A 12,961-nucleotide genomic window follows, 5' to 3' on the forward strand; every position below is an offset into this window, starting at 1 on the left:
ACTCTCAACAAAACAGGCACAGAGGGCAAGTACCTCAACATAATGAAGGCCATATATGACAAACCCACAGCCAATAACATACTTAACAGCAAGAAGCTGAAAGCCTTTCCTTTAAGATCGGGAACAAGACAAGGTTGCCCACTCTCTCCACTTTTATTCAATGTAGTTCTGGAGGTCCTAGCCACAGCAATTAGACAACACAAAGAAATAAAGGGCACCCAGATTGGTAAGAAAGAAGTTAAACTGTCACTGTTTGCAGATGACATGATAGTCTACATAAAGTCCCTAAAGAATCCACTCCAAAATTACTAGACCTAATATCTGAATTCAGGAAAGTTGCAGGATACAAAATACAAACACAGAAATCTGTGGCATTCCGATACACTAACAATGAACTAGCAGAAAGAGAAATCAGGAAAACAATTCCATTCACAGTTGCATCAAAAAGAATAAAATATCTAGGAATAAACCTAACCAAGGAAGTGAAAGACCTGTACTCTGAAAACTACAAGACACTCATGAGAGAAATTAAAGAAGATATCAGTAAATGGAAATACATCCCATGCTCATGGATAGGAAGAATTAATATTGTCAAAATGGCCATCCTGCCTAAATCAATCTACGGATTCAATGCAATTCCTATCAAAATACCAACAGCATTCTTCAATGAACTAGAGCAAATAGTTCTAAAATTCATATGGAACTACAAAAGACCCCAAATAGCCAAGGCAATCTTGAGAAGGAAGAATAAAGCGGGGGGCGGGGGGAATTACACTCCCCAACTTCAAGCTCTACTACAAAGCCACAGTAATCAAGACAATTTGGTACTGGGACAAGAACAGATCCACAGATCAGTGGAACAGACTAGAGAGCCCAGATATAAACCCAACCATATATGGTCAATTAATATACAATAAAGGAGCCATGGACATACAACGGGGAAATGACAGCCTCTTCAACAACTGATTTTGGCAAAACTGGACAACTACATGCAAGAGAATGAGACTGGATTATTGTTTAACCTCAGACACAAAAGTAAACTCAACATGGATCAAAGACCTGTGAATGTAAGACATGAAACCATAGAACTCTTAGAAGACAACATAGGCAAAAATCTCCTGAATATAAGCATGAGCAACTTTTTCCTGAACGCATCTCCTCAAGCAAGGGAAACAAAAGCAAAAATGAACACATGGGACTACTTCAAACTACAAAGCTTCTGTACAGCAAAGGACACCATCAACAGAACAAAAAGGCCTCCTACAGTATGAGAGAATATATTTGTAAACGACATATCCGACAAGGGGTTAACATCCAAAATATATAAAGAACTCACACGCCTCAACACCCAAAAAGCAAATAACCTGATTAAAAAATGGGCGGAGGATATGAAGTAACCACATTGTTTTTCACGTGAAACATTCATAAGAGTGTATATCAATAATACCTTAAAAAAAAAAAAAAAGAATGGTGGGGGTTTGTCCCTGAGGCCCCGCCCAGAGCTGACACCGTGTGACTCCCCGGATCTCTGTCTCCATTCCCGGAGCTCTTGAGCGAGGAACCCCAGATCTGGCGGATCACCGACACCGCGGGATGAGGAACGCGTGCGCCGGAGAATCTCGGCCCGGCCCGGCCCCGCCCCGCCCCGCCCCCGCGGCGTGAGGCCCCGCCCCGCCCCGCAGCGGGCCACTCCTCGCGAGAGGGCCGCGCCCTCCCGGGTAGGCTCAGGGGCGGAAGTGGGGTGCCGGAAGCTGCCGTTGCCATGGAACCTGCGGAAGACTGGCTGGTGGAATCCCTGCGCTTGTAAATCTTGCGGGCCGGGGCGGGATTCGGGCCTGAAGCGGGCTTGGCGGGCGGGCGCGGGGAGGAGCGCGAGGGGAGCGGTGGTGTGCGATCGGCCGGTGCGGGCCGCGGGGCAGGGCCGCCGCAGAGGACTCCGCCCGGGACGTCGCCTCCCGCTCCTGGGAAACGGCCCCTTCTGTGTGCGCGGGTTGTGCGAGGTACCGGTAATTGCACTGCCTGTGGACGGTAATAAGTGACCAGTTATTTTGCGTCAGCCTCTGAGTTAAATACTGAACACAGTTTATCCTTGATCCCGCACATCAACCTTGGGAGGTCTGGGTGCCCTGGGAGTTCCATTTACAAATGAGGACCGAGGCTTAGGAAAATTGTGACTGGCCTGGTCCCAGTGACACGGGGGACAAAATGTGTAACAAGGTTTGGTCCCGGCCCGCCTGATTCCAGAGCCCGGGTCCCCAGCCACCAAAGCATGCTGCCGTCTCAGATTTCTTTAACAGCCATCAAGTGCCATGACCCGTTGTGACATCGTGTCCCTCTTACGCAGGTACCAGGATTTCCATGCATTCGACCTCTCGGGAGCCACACGCGTCCTTGAATGGACTGGTGACAAAGGTGATATGCCCTGCCTGCCCCCGAAGGGGATGGAATCCCACTCCTCAGGCGGGGACTCAACAGCTCAGCCCAGAGGGACCCAACCCCCTCTTCTGGGAACCTCTTGGTCGCTTGGGGCAATTTCGTGTCCTGTCAGCACATATTTTCGTCGTATTAAGATCTAGATCACTTCCATGCCCCAGTACAAGGTTGCATACCGTTGGCAGAGGAATTTATGTCTGCTTTGGAGGATTTGGGGGACTTCCTAGACCCAGCTTTGTTCCAGAATCTTTCTAGCAGTCTGTCACAGTTACTTCTTCTTCTTCCAGGAGTCTTTGTTGCTGGCTATGAAAGCCTGAAAAAAAATGAGATTCTTCATCTGATATTACCTCTCAGACTTTCTGTAAAAGAAAACCAGGTAACTTGAAATATAAATGCTGAGTGTATGTGTCTACTTTTACTCACTTACTAAACCTTTATGGAGCATGTCTGCTAGATGTCCTGGATACTAGAAAGAGAGACAGGCATGGGGCCCGCCCTTCTAGTCTCATGGAAGAAGGAAAATAGTCACAGAGATAAGTGCCACAGAACGTCCCATGATTTACAGAGCGCTACTGGAGGAAGAGGTCAGTTTTACTTTATTAAAAACAGATGTAGGGGGCCAACAAGGTCAAGAGAGTGGTTGGAGCCCTTAGAATGGTTAAGATCACGCAGGATGAATATGTAGTGTACAAAGAATAAAAGGAGAAGCTGGCCAAAGACACAACCTCAGGGAATACATGTAAGGAGTGGGTAGAGGAAGGCGAACCCACAAGGACTGCCAAAAAGGAATAGTCTTTGAAGTAGAGAGACTCAGAAAAGATCGTTTCGGAAGCCAGGAGGAGAACATGTCAAGAAGAGAAGAGTGGGTAGCTCTTCTCGAATGCTGCCAGGCTCACCTGATGGCAGCCTGGCCTGTGCTGGCCTGGGGGACATGCCCAGCCCAGTGCTCCCACCCTCCCGCATCCCCACCGCTCCTGCTGAGGCCGGAGCTCGCCTAGGCTGAGCCTGGATGGGAGACCCGACTCACCTCCCACCTCACCACTGGCTTTTCCCTTTGCTTTTGTGGCCACCTCCCTTTCCCCTGCTTCCAGCTGCTCACGTGGAGAGCGTAGAGGCCAGTGGCTACTTGCATGGACTTTAGTTAGACAGACTTGGGTTCAGATTCACAACCTAATTCCTGGGTGACCTCAGAAAGGTTGCTTAAACTCTCTGTGCCTTAGTTTTGTCATTTTTTAGAACAGGGATAATTATAGTACCTGTATCACCAGGTGGTTGTAAGAATTCAACATAATGTAGATAAAGCGCTAAACACAGTGCCTAACATAGTGAACACTGGATAATTGGTGATGGTGCTTATGTTTATTGCTAGAAGAACTCACCTGACCTCCAGTAGGAGGTTGGGGGAGAAATGGGGATACGTTAGTTGGCTGATACAGTGCGGCTTGCTTTGATGAAGTTGCTAAGCCTCTGGCTCCTCTAAGAAGGTCTGGAGTATAACACTTGTGCTGAAGTGGAAGCGGCAGGTAAAAGGTTGGGAGGAGGGTTGGGATGTGCCGGAAAGAAGGGCAGCTGTCTATGCAGGCAGCTGAGACCAACATTAGCAGTAGCACCTGAGGCCTTGCATGGAGGAGCCTCCATTGCCAGCTAAGAGGCTTCCACAGTTTCCTGCCAGGCCGGGATCTGGTCCTTACCTAGAGCTCGTCTGAAATGGCCCGTTGGAGAGCAAACTCTGTCTGATTGGCCACCCCTTTGTATTTTAGGGCTTATTTCCAGAAAGAGATTTCAAGGTGCGCCGTGGAGGGTTTTCAGACAGGTCTGTCTTTGATCTGAAGCACGTGCCAGACACCAGGTATGGCAGCGGTGTGACCTAGACCTTCCGTTCGGGATGGAGCTGCTGGAATGTCAGGGCAGTCCTGCCTCTATCACCACCCAAGTCCTCCCCATACACACCCATAGCCACACACACGTAAAATACAAAGAAACCGCTGCTTGGTGGCCTCATGGTCCCCCATGGACATTTCAACTAATGTAACCCACTATCGCTGGAGTTGCTCCAGGGAAAGATACAGAGTAGGACGTTCTTAGGTTCTCTGAGCTGCTGGTGAGTGGTTGGGGCTAATAAGCTCAGCCGGCAGAGGCTGAGGCCCTGGGTTGGGGCTGTGTGTTCAGGCTCCACACTGGTGGGAGCATCATGGCCATATGGAAGCCTGGGCTCAGTCCCGCCTCTCCACGAGCTGTGAGCCTGTTCCTCATCCGTTAGATAGGGGACTGCTGTGGATGACCCCTTCCTAATGCAGGGAGTGTAGGAATCCCAGGCTGAGGGGGCTGGAGAGGGGAGAGGCCGAGGGGTGGTGGGAGGAGGGAGGGGAATATGGATGAGCTGCCCACTGTCTGAACAGAGATTTCCTGTCCATCCTGAATAGGTTCCTGGTAACCAGTGGACTTCCAGGTTGTCACCTGCAGGTGTGGCAGGTTGCAGAGGACAGTGGTGAGTGACTTTGAGTTGGTGGGGGCTGGGGTGGTAGGAAAGCCTGATACTCTCACAGCCCCACCCCCTAATCTGAGCCAGGTTAATTAGAGTAAGAAGCAGATACAGAGCCAGGTAGGAGCCAATATGCTGTGTCTACTTTAATGCAGGCAGAGGTGAACAGCACGGCTCACAGACCCCCCAGCGGAGCTTCCTGTAACTGGATTCAGGAACTGAGCTTGCCAGTCTTGTCGTAGGCAGAGCACCTTTCCCCCATGCAAGGGCAGGGCAAGGGCACAGCCAGGGCCGCTCAGGCCAGCTGCCCTCCTGGAGGAGGAGGCGGCAGTGGGAGGCCGTCTCTCTTTGCAGGCTTGTTAGTCTCAAGGAAGGAAGGAAGTGAGCCAGAGGCAGGGCTGACGAGCCTCCTTCTCGGAGGAGCCACTACTCGCCAGCAGGGGAACAGGGAGAAGAGCTGGAGTGCTAATGCCTCGCCCTTTGGGAAGGAGGGGGAGGCCCGCGTGGGGAACAGGCTTCCCTCCGGCAGTGGGGTTACTGTTCCGTGTCAGGCAGGTGCCAGGGCATGGAGCCCCGTCCCAGCCCCTCCTGTCCCTCCCGCCTGCAGTGAGAGCGGTGCTGCCCGCCCCGGAAGGGTGCGCCGGAGGCAGAGTCGCTGTTCTGCGGCGCCTTGCTCACGTGACCCTCGGCCCCTGTGTGCCCACTCCTCCCACAGTGGCTCCTCCCAAGCTTCCCTGGGGCCGAAAGGCTCATTTGCTTATTGAGGTCACCACCCTTCTCTTCATTTCTTCCTTGTAACTTGTCACAGTCTCCAGGTGTTTGTATCACTTCCTTCTAATTACGGTTTTTAAAATAATTTCATTGAAATTCATCACAAATCATTTTTAGAGCATTTTCCTAACCCAGTAAGATCCATCATGCCAGTTACTGTTAATCCCCAGGCCCTCACCCTGTCCCAGGCAACACTAATTTACTTTCTGTCTGTATAGTAGATTTGCCTTTTCTGGGCATTCGTGTCAATGAAATCATACAATATGTAGTCTCTACTATCTGGCTTCTTTCCTTAGCTTAGTGCTTTTGGGGTCTGCCATGTGTACAGCGTGTACACCATGTTGCAGCATGTATCAGTAGTGTGTTCCTTGCTACGGCTGAGCAGTACTCCATAGTATGGATGTACCACATTTGGCTGTCCATTCACCTGTCGATGGACCTGATTTGGGGCTATTATGAATAATGCTGCTAAGAACACTCATGTACAAGTCTCTGGACATATGTTTTCATTTCTCTTGAGTAGACAGGAATGAAATCTTTGAGTTATATGGCAAATATATGTTTTCTTTTTTAAAGAAACTTCCAAACTGTTTTACAAAACAGCTTCATCATTCTCACCAACAATATATGAGGGTTCCTATTTCTTCATGTCCTCACCAACATTTGTTATTGTATTTTTATTAAATCCCACTGGGTGTGAAATTGTATCTCATTGTGGCTTTCGTTTGCATTTCCTTAATAATGGTGCTGAGAATCTGTTCATGTGCTTATTTGCCATTCATGGATTTTGGTGAGATGCCCATTCACATCTCCAGGAGGGAGTTAGTTCTGTTGTATTTTTCCCCAGCAGACTGTCAGATGCCCTTCGATATTCCAGTTTCACTGTACATTTTAATAGATACTTGTTCAGATTAATCAACAGTCTCCTCACTGGCACGACCCAGAGGCAGGCTGTGCCCGTGGCTTGGTTGTCGCGTCTGCCCTGAACCTGTGTGGCTCCCGCGGTGGGAGTAGGTCGGTTCCGCCAGTCAGGAGGAGCGCGCCGGGAGTCCCTGGGCTGTGGGGGCAGTACTGCAGGGCCCTCTGTGCTCTCGCCCAGCCCGGAGATGCCCCTCTGAGCACTTGTACGTGAACTTGCGCCAGGGAGCTGGCTGCCACATGCCTGCTTGATAAGCCGCGGCGTCATCCTTTGCTCATCTGCGCCTTCCTCATTCTCACTTTGACCTGTTCTTCAGAATTGAAAGAATACTCAGATCTCCGTTTTCCTCAGAGAATGTGGAAGCAGAACAATGAGCCCCTCTTGGAGCAACAAAATATAAAAGGGAAAGTATGCCTCCCTTTAAGGAGTCCGTGCAGCCATCTACTTGTTCTGATCTGTGTCATGAACAGCTTCTACGATGAGAAGCCTCGGCTGCAGGACGCAGCGGCAAGAGCCCGCCCGCCAGGCAGGCCGGGACGCACAGGACTAAAACTCGATTGGACCTCGGGTCACGTGTGTCTTTCTTCCATTCAGTGTAAAAATAGATGTGGACTTTCTTGCCGGGTGTGTGTTTGAAGACAGTGACATCTGCTAGGCTTCAGCAAATTGTTTGAGGCCCTGGAACATGTTTTTGAAGTAAAAACAATAGTTTGTGAATTCTGTACCTGTTATTTTCACTTAAGGTGTAAGTGACATCAGTGTGTTGTTTTCTCCTTTGATTTGCTTTTTGCTTGCTTTATTAGCCACAAAACTATAAAAAGGCAGAACTGTTTTTGGGGTTGTGAGACAGCTGCTATGATTCATTATTTCCCATTTGCAAAACAGTTCCTAAGGCAAATTATAAAGAAATTAAAGTGCTTCTGACAGATTCAGAAGTGTAAACGTAGGGCAGTTTGTTTCCACATCCTCTCTGGCCAGCTGTCAGTTCCTTTCTTCCTTGACCTACTGAATGTACAGGCGAAGACTGCTGGCTGGCCTTCACCGTGTCATGTTGCAAACCTTTGTTAACATTCTGGATTTTGGCCTCTTCCACCTCCCCCAGATGTCATTCAGGCTGTCAGCACCATTGCTGTGCAAGAGAAAGAGGACCGACTCTGGCCTCGGGTGGCCATCTTCTCGTCAGAAGCCCCGGGAGTCCTCCACGGGGTGAGGCTCAGCAGCCTGAAGGTCGTGGACCTGGAATCCCACCAGCCCACATACTCCTCAGGTACTCCCCCAGCTGGCATCCGCCTCCCCGCCCGCCTCAGCACCTTCAAGCTGAATTCAACCCTGGGTGCTGGATGCTTGGGAAACAAGTGGAGGAGAGGCAAGCCCTGGCCTCAAGCAGCTGCCAGTCTGGGGCTGGAAGACGCAGTCCTGGGCCAGCACCCACCCGGGGGAGTAGAATATGGCAACACTAGATGAGTGGGTGGGGGGGCCTTCCCAGAGAAAGGGGCTGCGGCCTCTCGGACCCACCGACTCCAGCAGTCTTCCTCTTTCGCCCTGTCCTCCAGGCGTCAGTGACCGTGAGGAGCTGAGTAGCCTGCAGGTCCTGGATGCACACACCTTTGCTTTCTGCTGCGCCTCGGGCCGGCTGGGGCTCGTTGACACCCGCCAGAAGTGGGCACCGTCAGAGACCCTCTGCCCCAGCCCTGGGCCTGGTGGAGAGAGGTGGTGTGCAGAAGTTGGGGCCAAGGGCCAGGGCCTTGGGCCCCGCATTGCCAGTCTTGGCTCAGATGGGCAGCTCTGTCTTCTTGACCCCCGGGATCTCTGCCATCCTGTGAGCTCAGTCCAGTGCTCAGTGTCCACGCCCAGCCCTGACCCCGAGCTGCTGCGAGTGACTTGGGCTCCAGGCCTGGACAGCTGCTTGGCCATTTCAGGTACTGCTGAGCAGGATTTTATCTTATTGGATCTCTCTCTGCCAGGGGACTATAGGGTGCCCAGGAAGGAGCCCCATATTAAATCTGGTCCCAGAAGCTGAAGTTGATCACAGAGAAGCTCCAGGTTGAATCTCCAGGTTCTTCAGTGGCAGGCCCTTTCCCGTTGTGGCTAGGAAACTCCCACTCACTGGTAGCAGGCCTTTCCTTTGTTAGCAGGGATCTACTCTGAGGTTGGGTGACAGGTCTGCAGGTGATAAGACGCTAGGCCAGTGCCAGAAAGAGGTGACAGAATCTCAAGGATGCGTCCAGCCTGCTTGCTCTTCAGCTGCTGGGCCTGGCCTGCGGGATCCAGTGGAATGAGGGCGGCCGAGAGCCAGTGCGAAGGATCCATTGCAGTGGGGGTAGCAAGAAGGGGTGACTGATAATGGCAGGATCCAGAGTGTGGAAGAGAGGAGCCAAGCTGGCATGGGGCACTTGGCTGGCTCTTTGGCAAGAGGAAGGTGGCAGGATGAAGTGAGTGGGGTCCCGCCGTGTTCCCCCCTGATGCTCCTGTGCCCCCCTCAGGCAGGAGACAAGGCTGTGTGCTGAGAGCGACCCAGGTGTGGAGAGCTCAGAATCTGGGGCAGGTGGGAAAGATTCGCACAAGTCTTTTAAGCTTCCGTTACCTGAAGAAAAGAATAGTATCTACCTCGCATGGTTGTGAGGATTAGGAGAGAGAATGCACGTCCAGGCTTAGCTGGGGCACGGCACGTGACAGACAGTGACAGTCATCGTTACCTGCTGACATTGAGGTCGGATGTTATGTGAATTTTGGTTGACCTTTGAGTTTATGTTGCTGTTTGACTCCTCATCCTATAGCCTGTTTTGGGACCATAAGAGTAAATTACAGAAACTGAGAGAATCAATATCAGTCCTCTTTTTTTGTTCTTCCTCAGGTTTTGATGGGACGGTGCAGATCTATGATGCCACGTCTTGGGGTGGACCGGGGGGCCAAGTAGAACCTCTCTTCACTCACAGAGGTCACATCTTTCTGGAAGGCAGTAGTGCAGACACTGCTCCCCTGGTCACCACCCACACCTGGCACCCCCGCAAACCAAGGACCCTACTGTCGGCAGCAAGTGACGCTTCTCTGCAAGTGTGGGACTGGGTGGACCCCCGTGCCTCCCGCTGACACCAGCGTCTTTCTTTCCAGGCCTCAAGGAAGAGGAGCAACTGCTGCCTAGCAGAGGCACGGACTTAGGACTAACTGACCTCAGGTCCCGGTCACCAGCTGAGTGGCAGGTTAACCAGCTTCTTTAAGCCCCAGCTTCTTTATTTGTGAAATGACAACAGTAATTAATACCCACCTTGTCGGGCTGTTGGGAGAGTTAGAAGTAGTATGTCGAAAATCACTGGCAGGATGTGGGTATATGTTTGGTAGCTAGCAGCTGACGGAGTTGGAGCTGTCTGCCCCCAGGAAAATGGCAGTGCTTTTTCCCAGTGAGGATAGAGGAGCTAACAAATGTACGTGTCCTGTGAACTTTTTTAAAGAACTAAAAATGTCAAAACAAGATCATGTCGTTTTTGCTGACCAGATTGCCCAATTTTAGAACATTATTGGCTTGAACGGCCGTGCGAGCTTATAGCATATGCAGTTCAGACGGCGCAGGGGAGCAGCAGGTCCTCTAAGCCGCTTGTGGAATGTACGGTGGTATGGTAGGCATGGCGAGCCATGACTTGTATAGTCCGTCTCCTGTTAAAGGACACTTGAAATGTTATCTTTTGCTGTTAACAAGTAGTGTGAACAGCTTTTCTACCCATGAACAATATGTCTGTAAGATAAATTCCTAAAAATAGAATGCTAAGGCAGAGGATGCGAGCATTTTAGGTGTTGTAAATCCTGCCACAGTGCCCTCCAGAGAGACGCATTTTATGACAGCAGCAGGGATATGTCTGCTGTTCTTACCTCACTGACAAGCCAGCTCAGTGGCTTCCTGGCCTTTGCCGGTCGGATAACTGAAAAGTCATTACTTGTAGTTTTAGTCTGCATTTGTCTTCCATGTGAAGTTGAGACTCTTCATATCTTTGAAAGTTCGGGGGCATATATTTTTAAAGATAATAGCCAGTCTGAGTAGAGGCATTTTCTCACCAGTACCACCTATGGTGCCAGCGTTAAGGTAGGGACTGGGCCACCCTCCACTCTGTGGTTCCCGTTGGACCCAGCCTTTGCCAGGGTGGTGCTGTGCACCCTCCCCCCAAGGGGCATTCCTACTTGCTGGCGCAAAGCAAATACTGAAGTGTACCGGCACCTCCATTGCATACCATCTCTCCTGGTCATATTTATTAGAGGGTTTTCAGCAATTTTGCTTTTGAAATTACTTGATCACCACTCACAGTTTGGGCTCTGATTTTTTTAAAATAGCTTTGTGTTGAGATATACATACACCATACAATTCATCCTTGTGGATAGTTTAATGGACTTTGGTATAGTATATTAATTTTTAAAGATTGTGATAGGTATATGTAACACCATTCTTTCCATTTTTAAATGTAGAATTCAGTGACATTACTACATTAGCAGTATTGACAGCCATCACCCCTGTTTCCAAAGCATTTTTATCACCTTACACAATTTCTGGCCATTTTGGGATGTGGGTTTGGCTGTCAGCTGGGCTTACTCGGTGTGTTCATCAGCTCAGGCTGCCATGACAATATCACAGACTGGGGGGCTTAAAAATGGACATTTGTTTCTCACAGTTTAGGAGGCTGAAGTCCAGGATCAAGGTGCTGGCTGACTAGGTGGGTTTTGTTCATGGCTTGTGGAAGGATCGGAGTCCTGCTTGGGGGCTGTGGTTCAGCTGTTCTGGTTTTGGCTGTGTGTGTTCTTCACCATTGCCAGGAACAGACACATGGATTCTGTGCTTGCTTCACATGGATATTTAGGGAACCCAGTACTGATCCTGAGAGTTCCTGCTCCTCTGTTCAGTGACTGGAAGTGGTCAGAATTCTGTAGCACTAATTAATCATCCGAAGGCACAAAGAAGCAAAGGTGAAACCAGTTTTATGCAAATCTCTGCAAGGGCAGCAAGGAAAGTGGATATGTGGACGACTTCAGAGTGAAGTCCCTGCAGTCTTCCCACCCAGCTCTCCAGTGCGGCTCCTGTCAACGCCCAGGCAAAACTCAAGGAAGACAACAGCACAGCTATTTTTCATAGGACCCAAAGGTTCGATATTGTCCATGAAGACCAGCGAAGCCCTTGCTTCAGGCTGGCCGCTGCTGAGTGAGAGCTGTTCTCCAGAAAGAAGCGCTCCTCCTCGATCAGAGTGACGTTCAAGCCACTTGACACGGTCCTCCTATCTAGCGGCAGGGACCTATACTCAGAGCATCCGATGTGCATTCTCTGAAGAGTCGGTCTGAACTTGAAGGGAAAGGTGCAGCTCCCAGGCCCAGGGAATAAGCAAACCCCACTTGACACACCTCACACATCACATGCCAGCAGCCCAAGGTGGCTGTCTCTACGTTCCTCTGTTGAAACTATACAGAGCTAGGTTCCCGAATCTCACCTGCAGCCCCTCTCTTCCAGGTTCCTTCTGCAAGTCTTGCACCAGGGTCACTGCCTCCTCTCCACTCTCTGGATGCTTCTGTCTAACCCAGAGCTGGGTCTCCTGGGGAAGGACAGTCAGGAACTGGTCCAGGACGAGCAGCACCAGGATCTGCTCTTCCGTGCACTCCTCTGGTCTCGGCCACCGATGGCAGAGCGTCCGGAGTTAACAAGGGCCTCCAGGGTCCTAACGCTTCTTGGTAGCAGAAATGCCGAAAATGCTGACAGGAGGTCTCTGGTCCAGGGTCACTGTCTTGAAGGGAAATGTCCTGCCCCCTGTGGGAATCTTCTTCCGGTTTCACTATTCGAAGCTCTTGTACTTGTGGAGTATGGTTTTGTTGGTCCACAGCTACAGCCATTGTACAGCTCAGAGAAGAATCTTGCAACTGCTCTGAAGCTCAAACTTCTTTTACCTTCCTGGGAAGCCACCTTCAGGCAGGGGTCACTAAGTAGAACCTGACATCCTAGTGCCAAAGACACGAATTACGGAGTGAGCTCTAGTGAGAAATCACGTGTCAGCCCAGCAGGACTCAGGTGAAGAAAAGAGCCCCTCTATTTCCCCCTCCCCATGTCCTGGTGACCTTGAAGTCTGGCCCTCTCTCACTGGGGAGGCAGCTCCAAGTTTGATAAGAGGGGTCAAGGGCTGGAGGCTGCCTGGAAAGTAGAGCTTGAAGCTGTGTTTGTGCATCAGTTTACTTGAAGCTGAGAAAATGCCAGTTACCCATATGGAAGAATGAGGATGGGCTGGCGGAGACAATGGGGACAATACACCGTCCACCCTCCCCAGGCCACTGGTCTTCAGAACTAGAATGCTGCAAAATGAACGCGCGGCGAGTAGGAGATGGCGCAGAGATAG

General features: G+C 50.6%; 1 protein-coding gene across 1 annotated transcript; it reads left to right on the forward strand.

The window, feature by feature from the left end:
• Positions 1-1,673: 1,673 nt before the first annotated feature.
• WDR73 (WD repeat domain 73) lies at positions 1,674-10,377 on the forward strand. The gene is made up of 8 exons (XM_017650748.3): positions 1,674-1,803; positions 2,345-2,412; positions 2,721-2,809; positions 4,194-4,282; positions 4,857-4,921; positions 7,708-7,872; positions 8,159-8,524; positions 9,460-10,377. The coding sequence occupies exons 1-8, from the start codon at positions 1,763-1,765 to the stop codon at positions 9,693-9,695; spliced, it is 1,119 nt and encodes a 372-aa protein (XP_017506237.3). The 5' UTR covers positions 1,674-1,762; the 3' UTR covers positions 9,696-10,377.
• The last annotated feature ends 2,584 nt before the right edge of the window (positions 10,378-12,961 follow it).

Source organism: Manis javanica, chromosome 18 (genome assembly GCF_040802235.1).
Source record: "Manis javanica isolate MJ-LG chromosome 18, MJ_LKY, whole genome shotgun sequence".
Classification (NCBI taxonomy): Eukaryota; Metazoa; Chordata; class Mammalia; order Pholidota; family Manidae; genus Manis; species Manis javanica.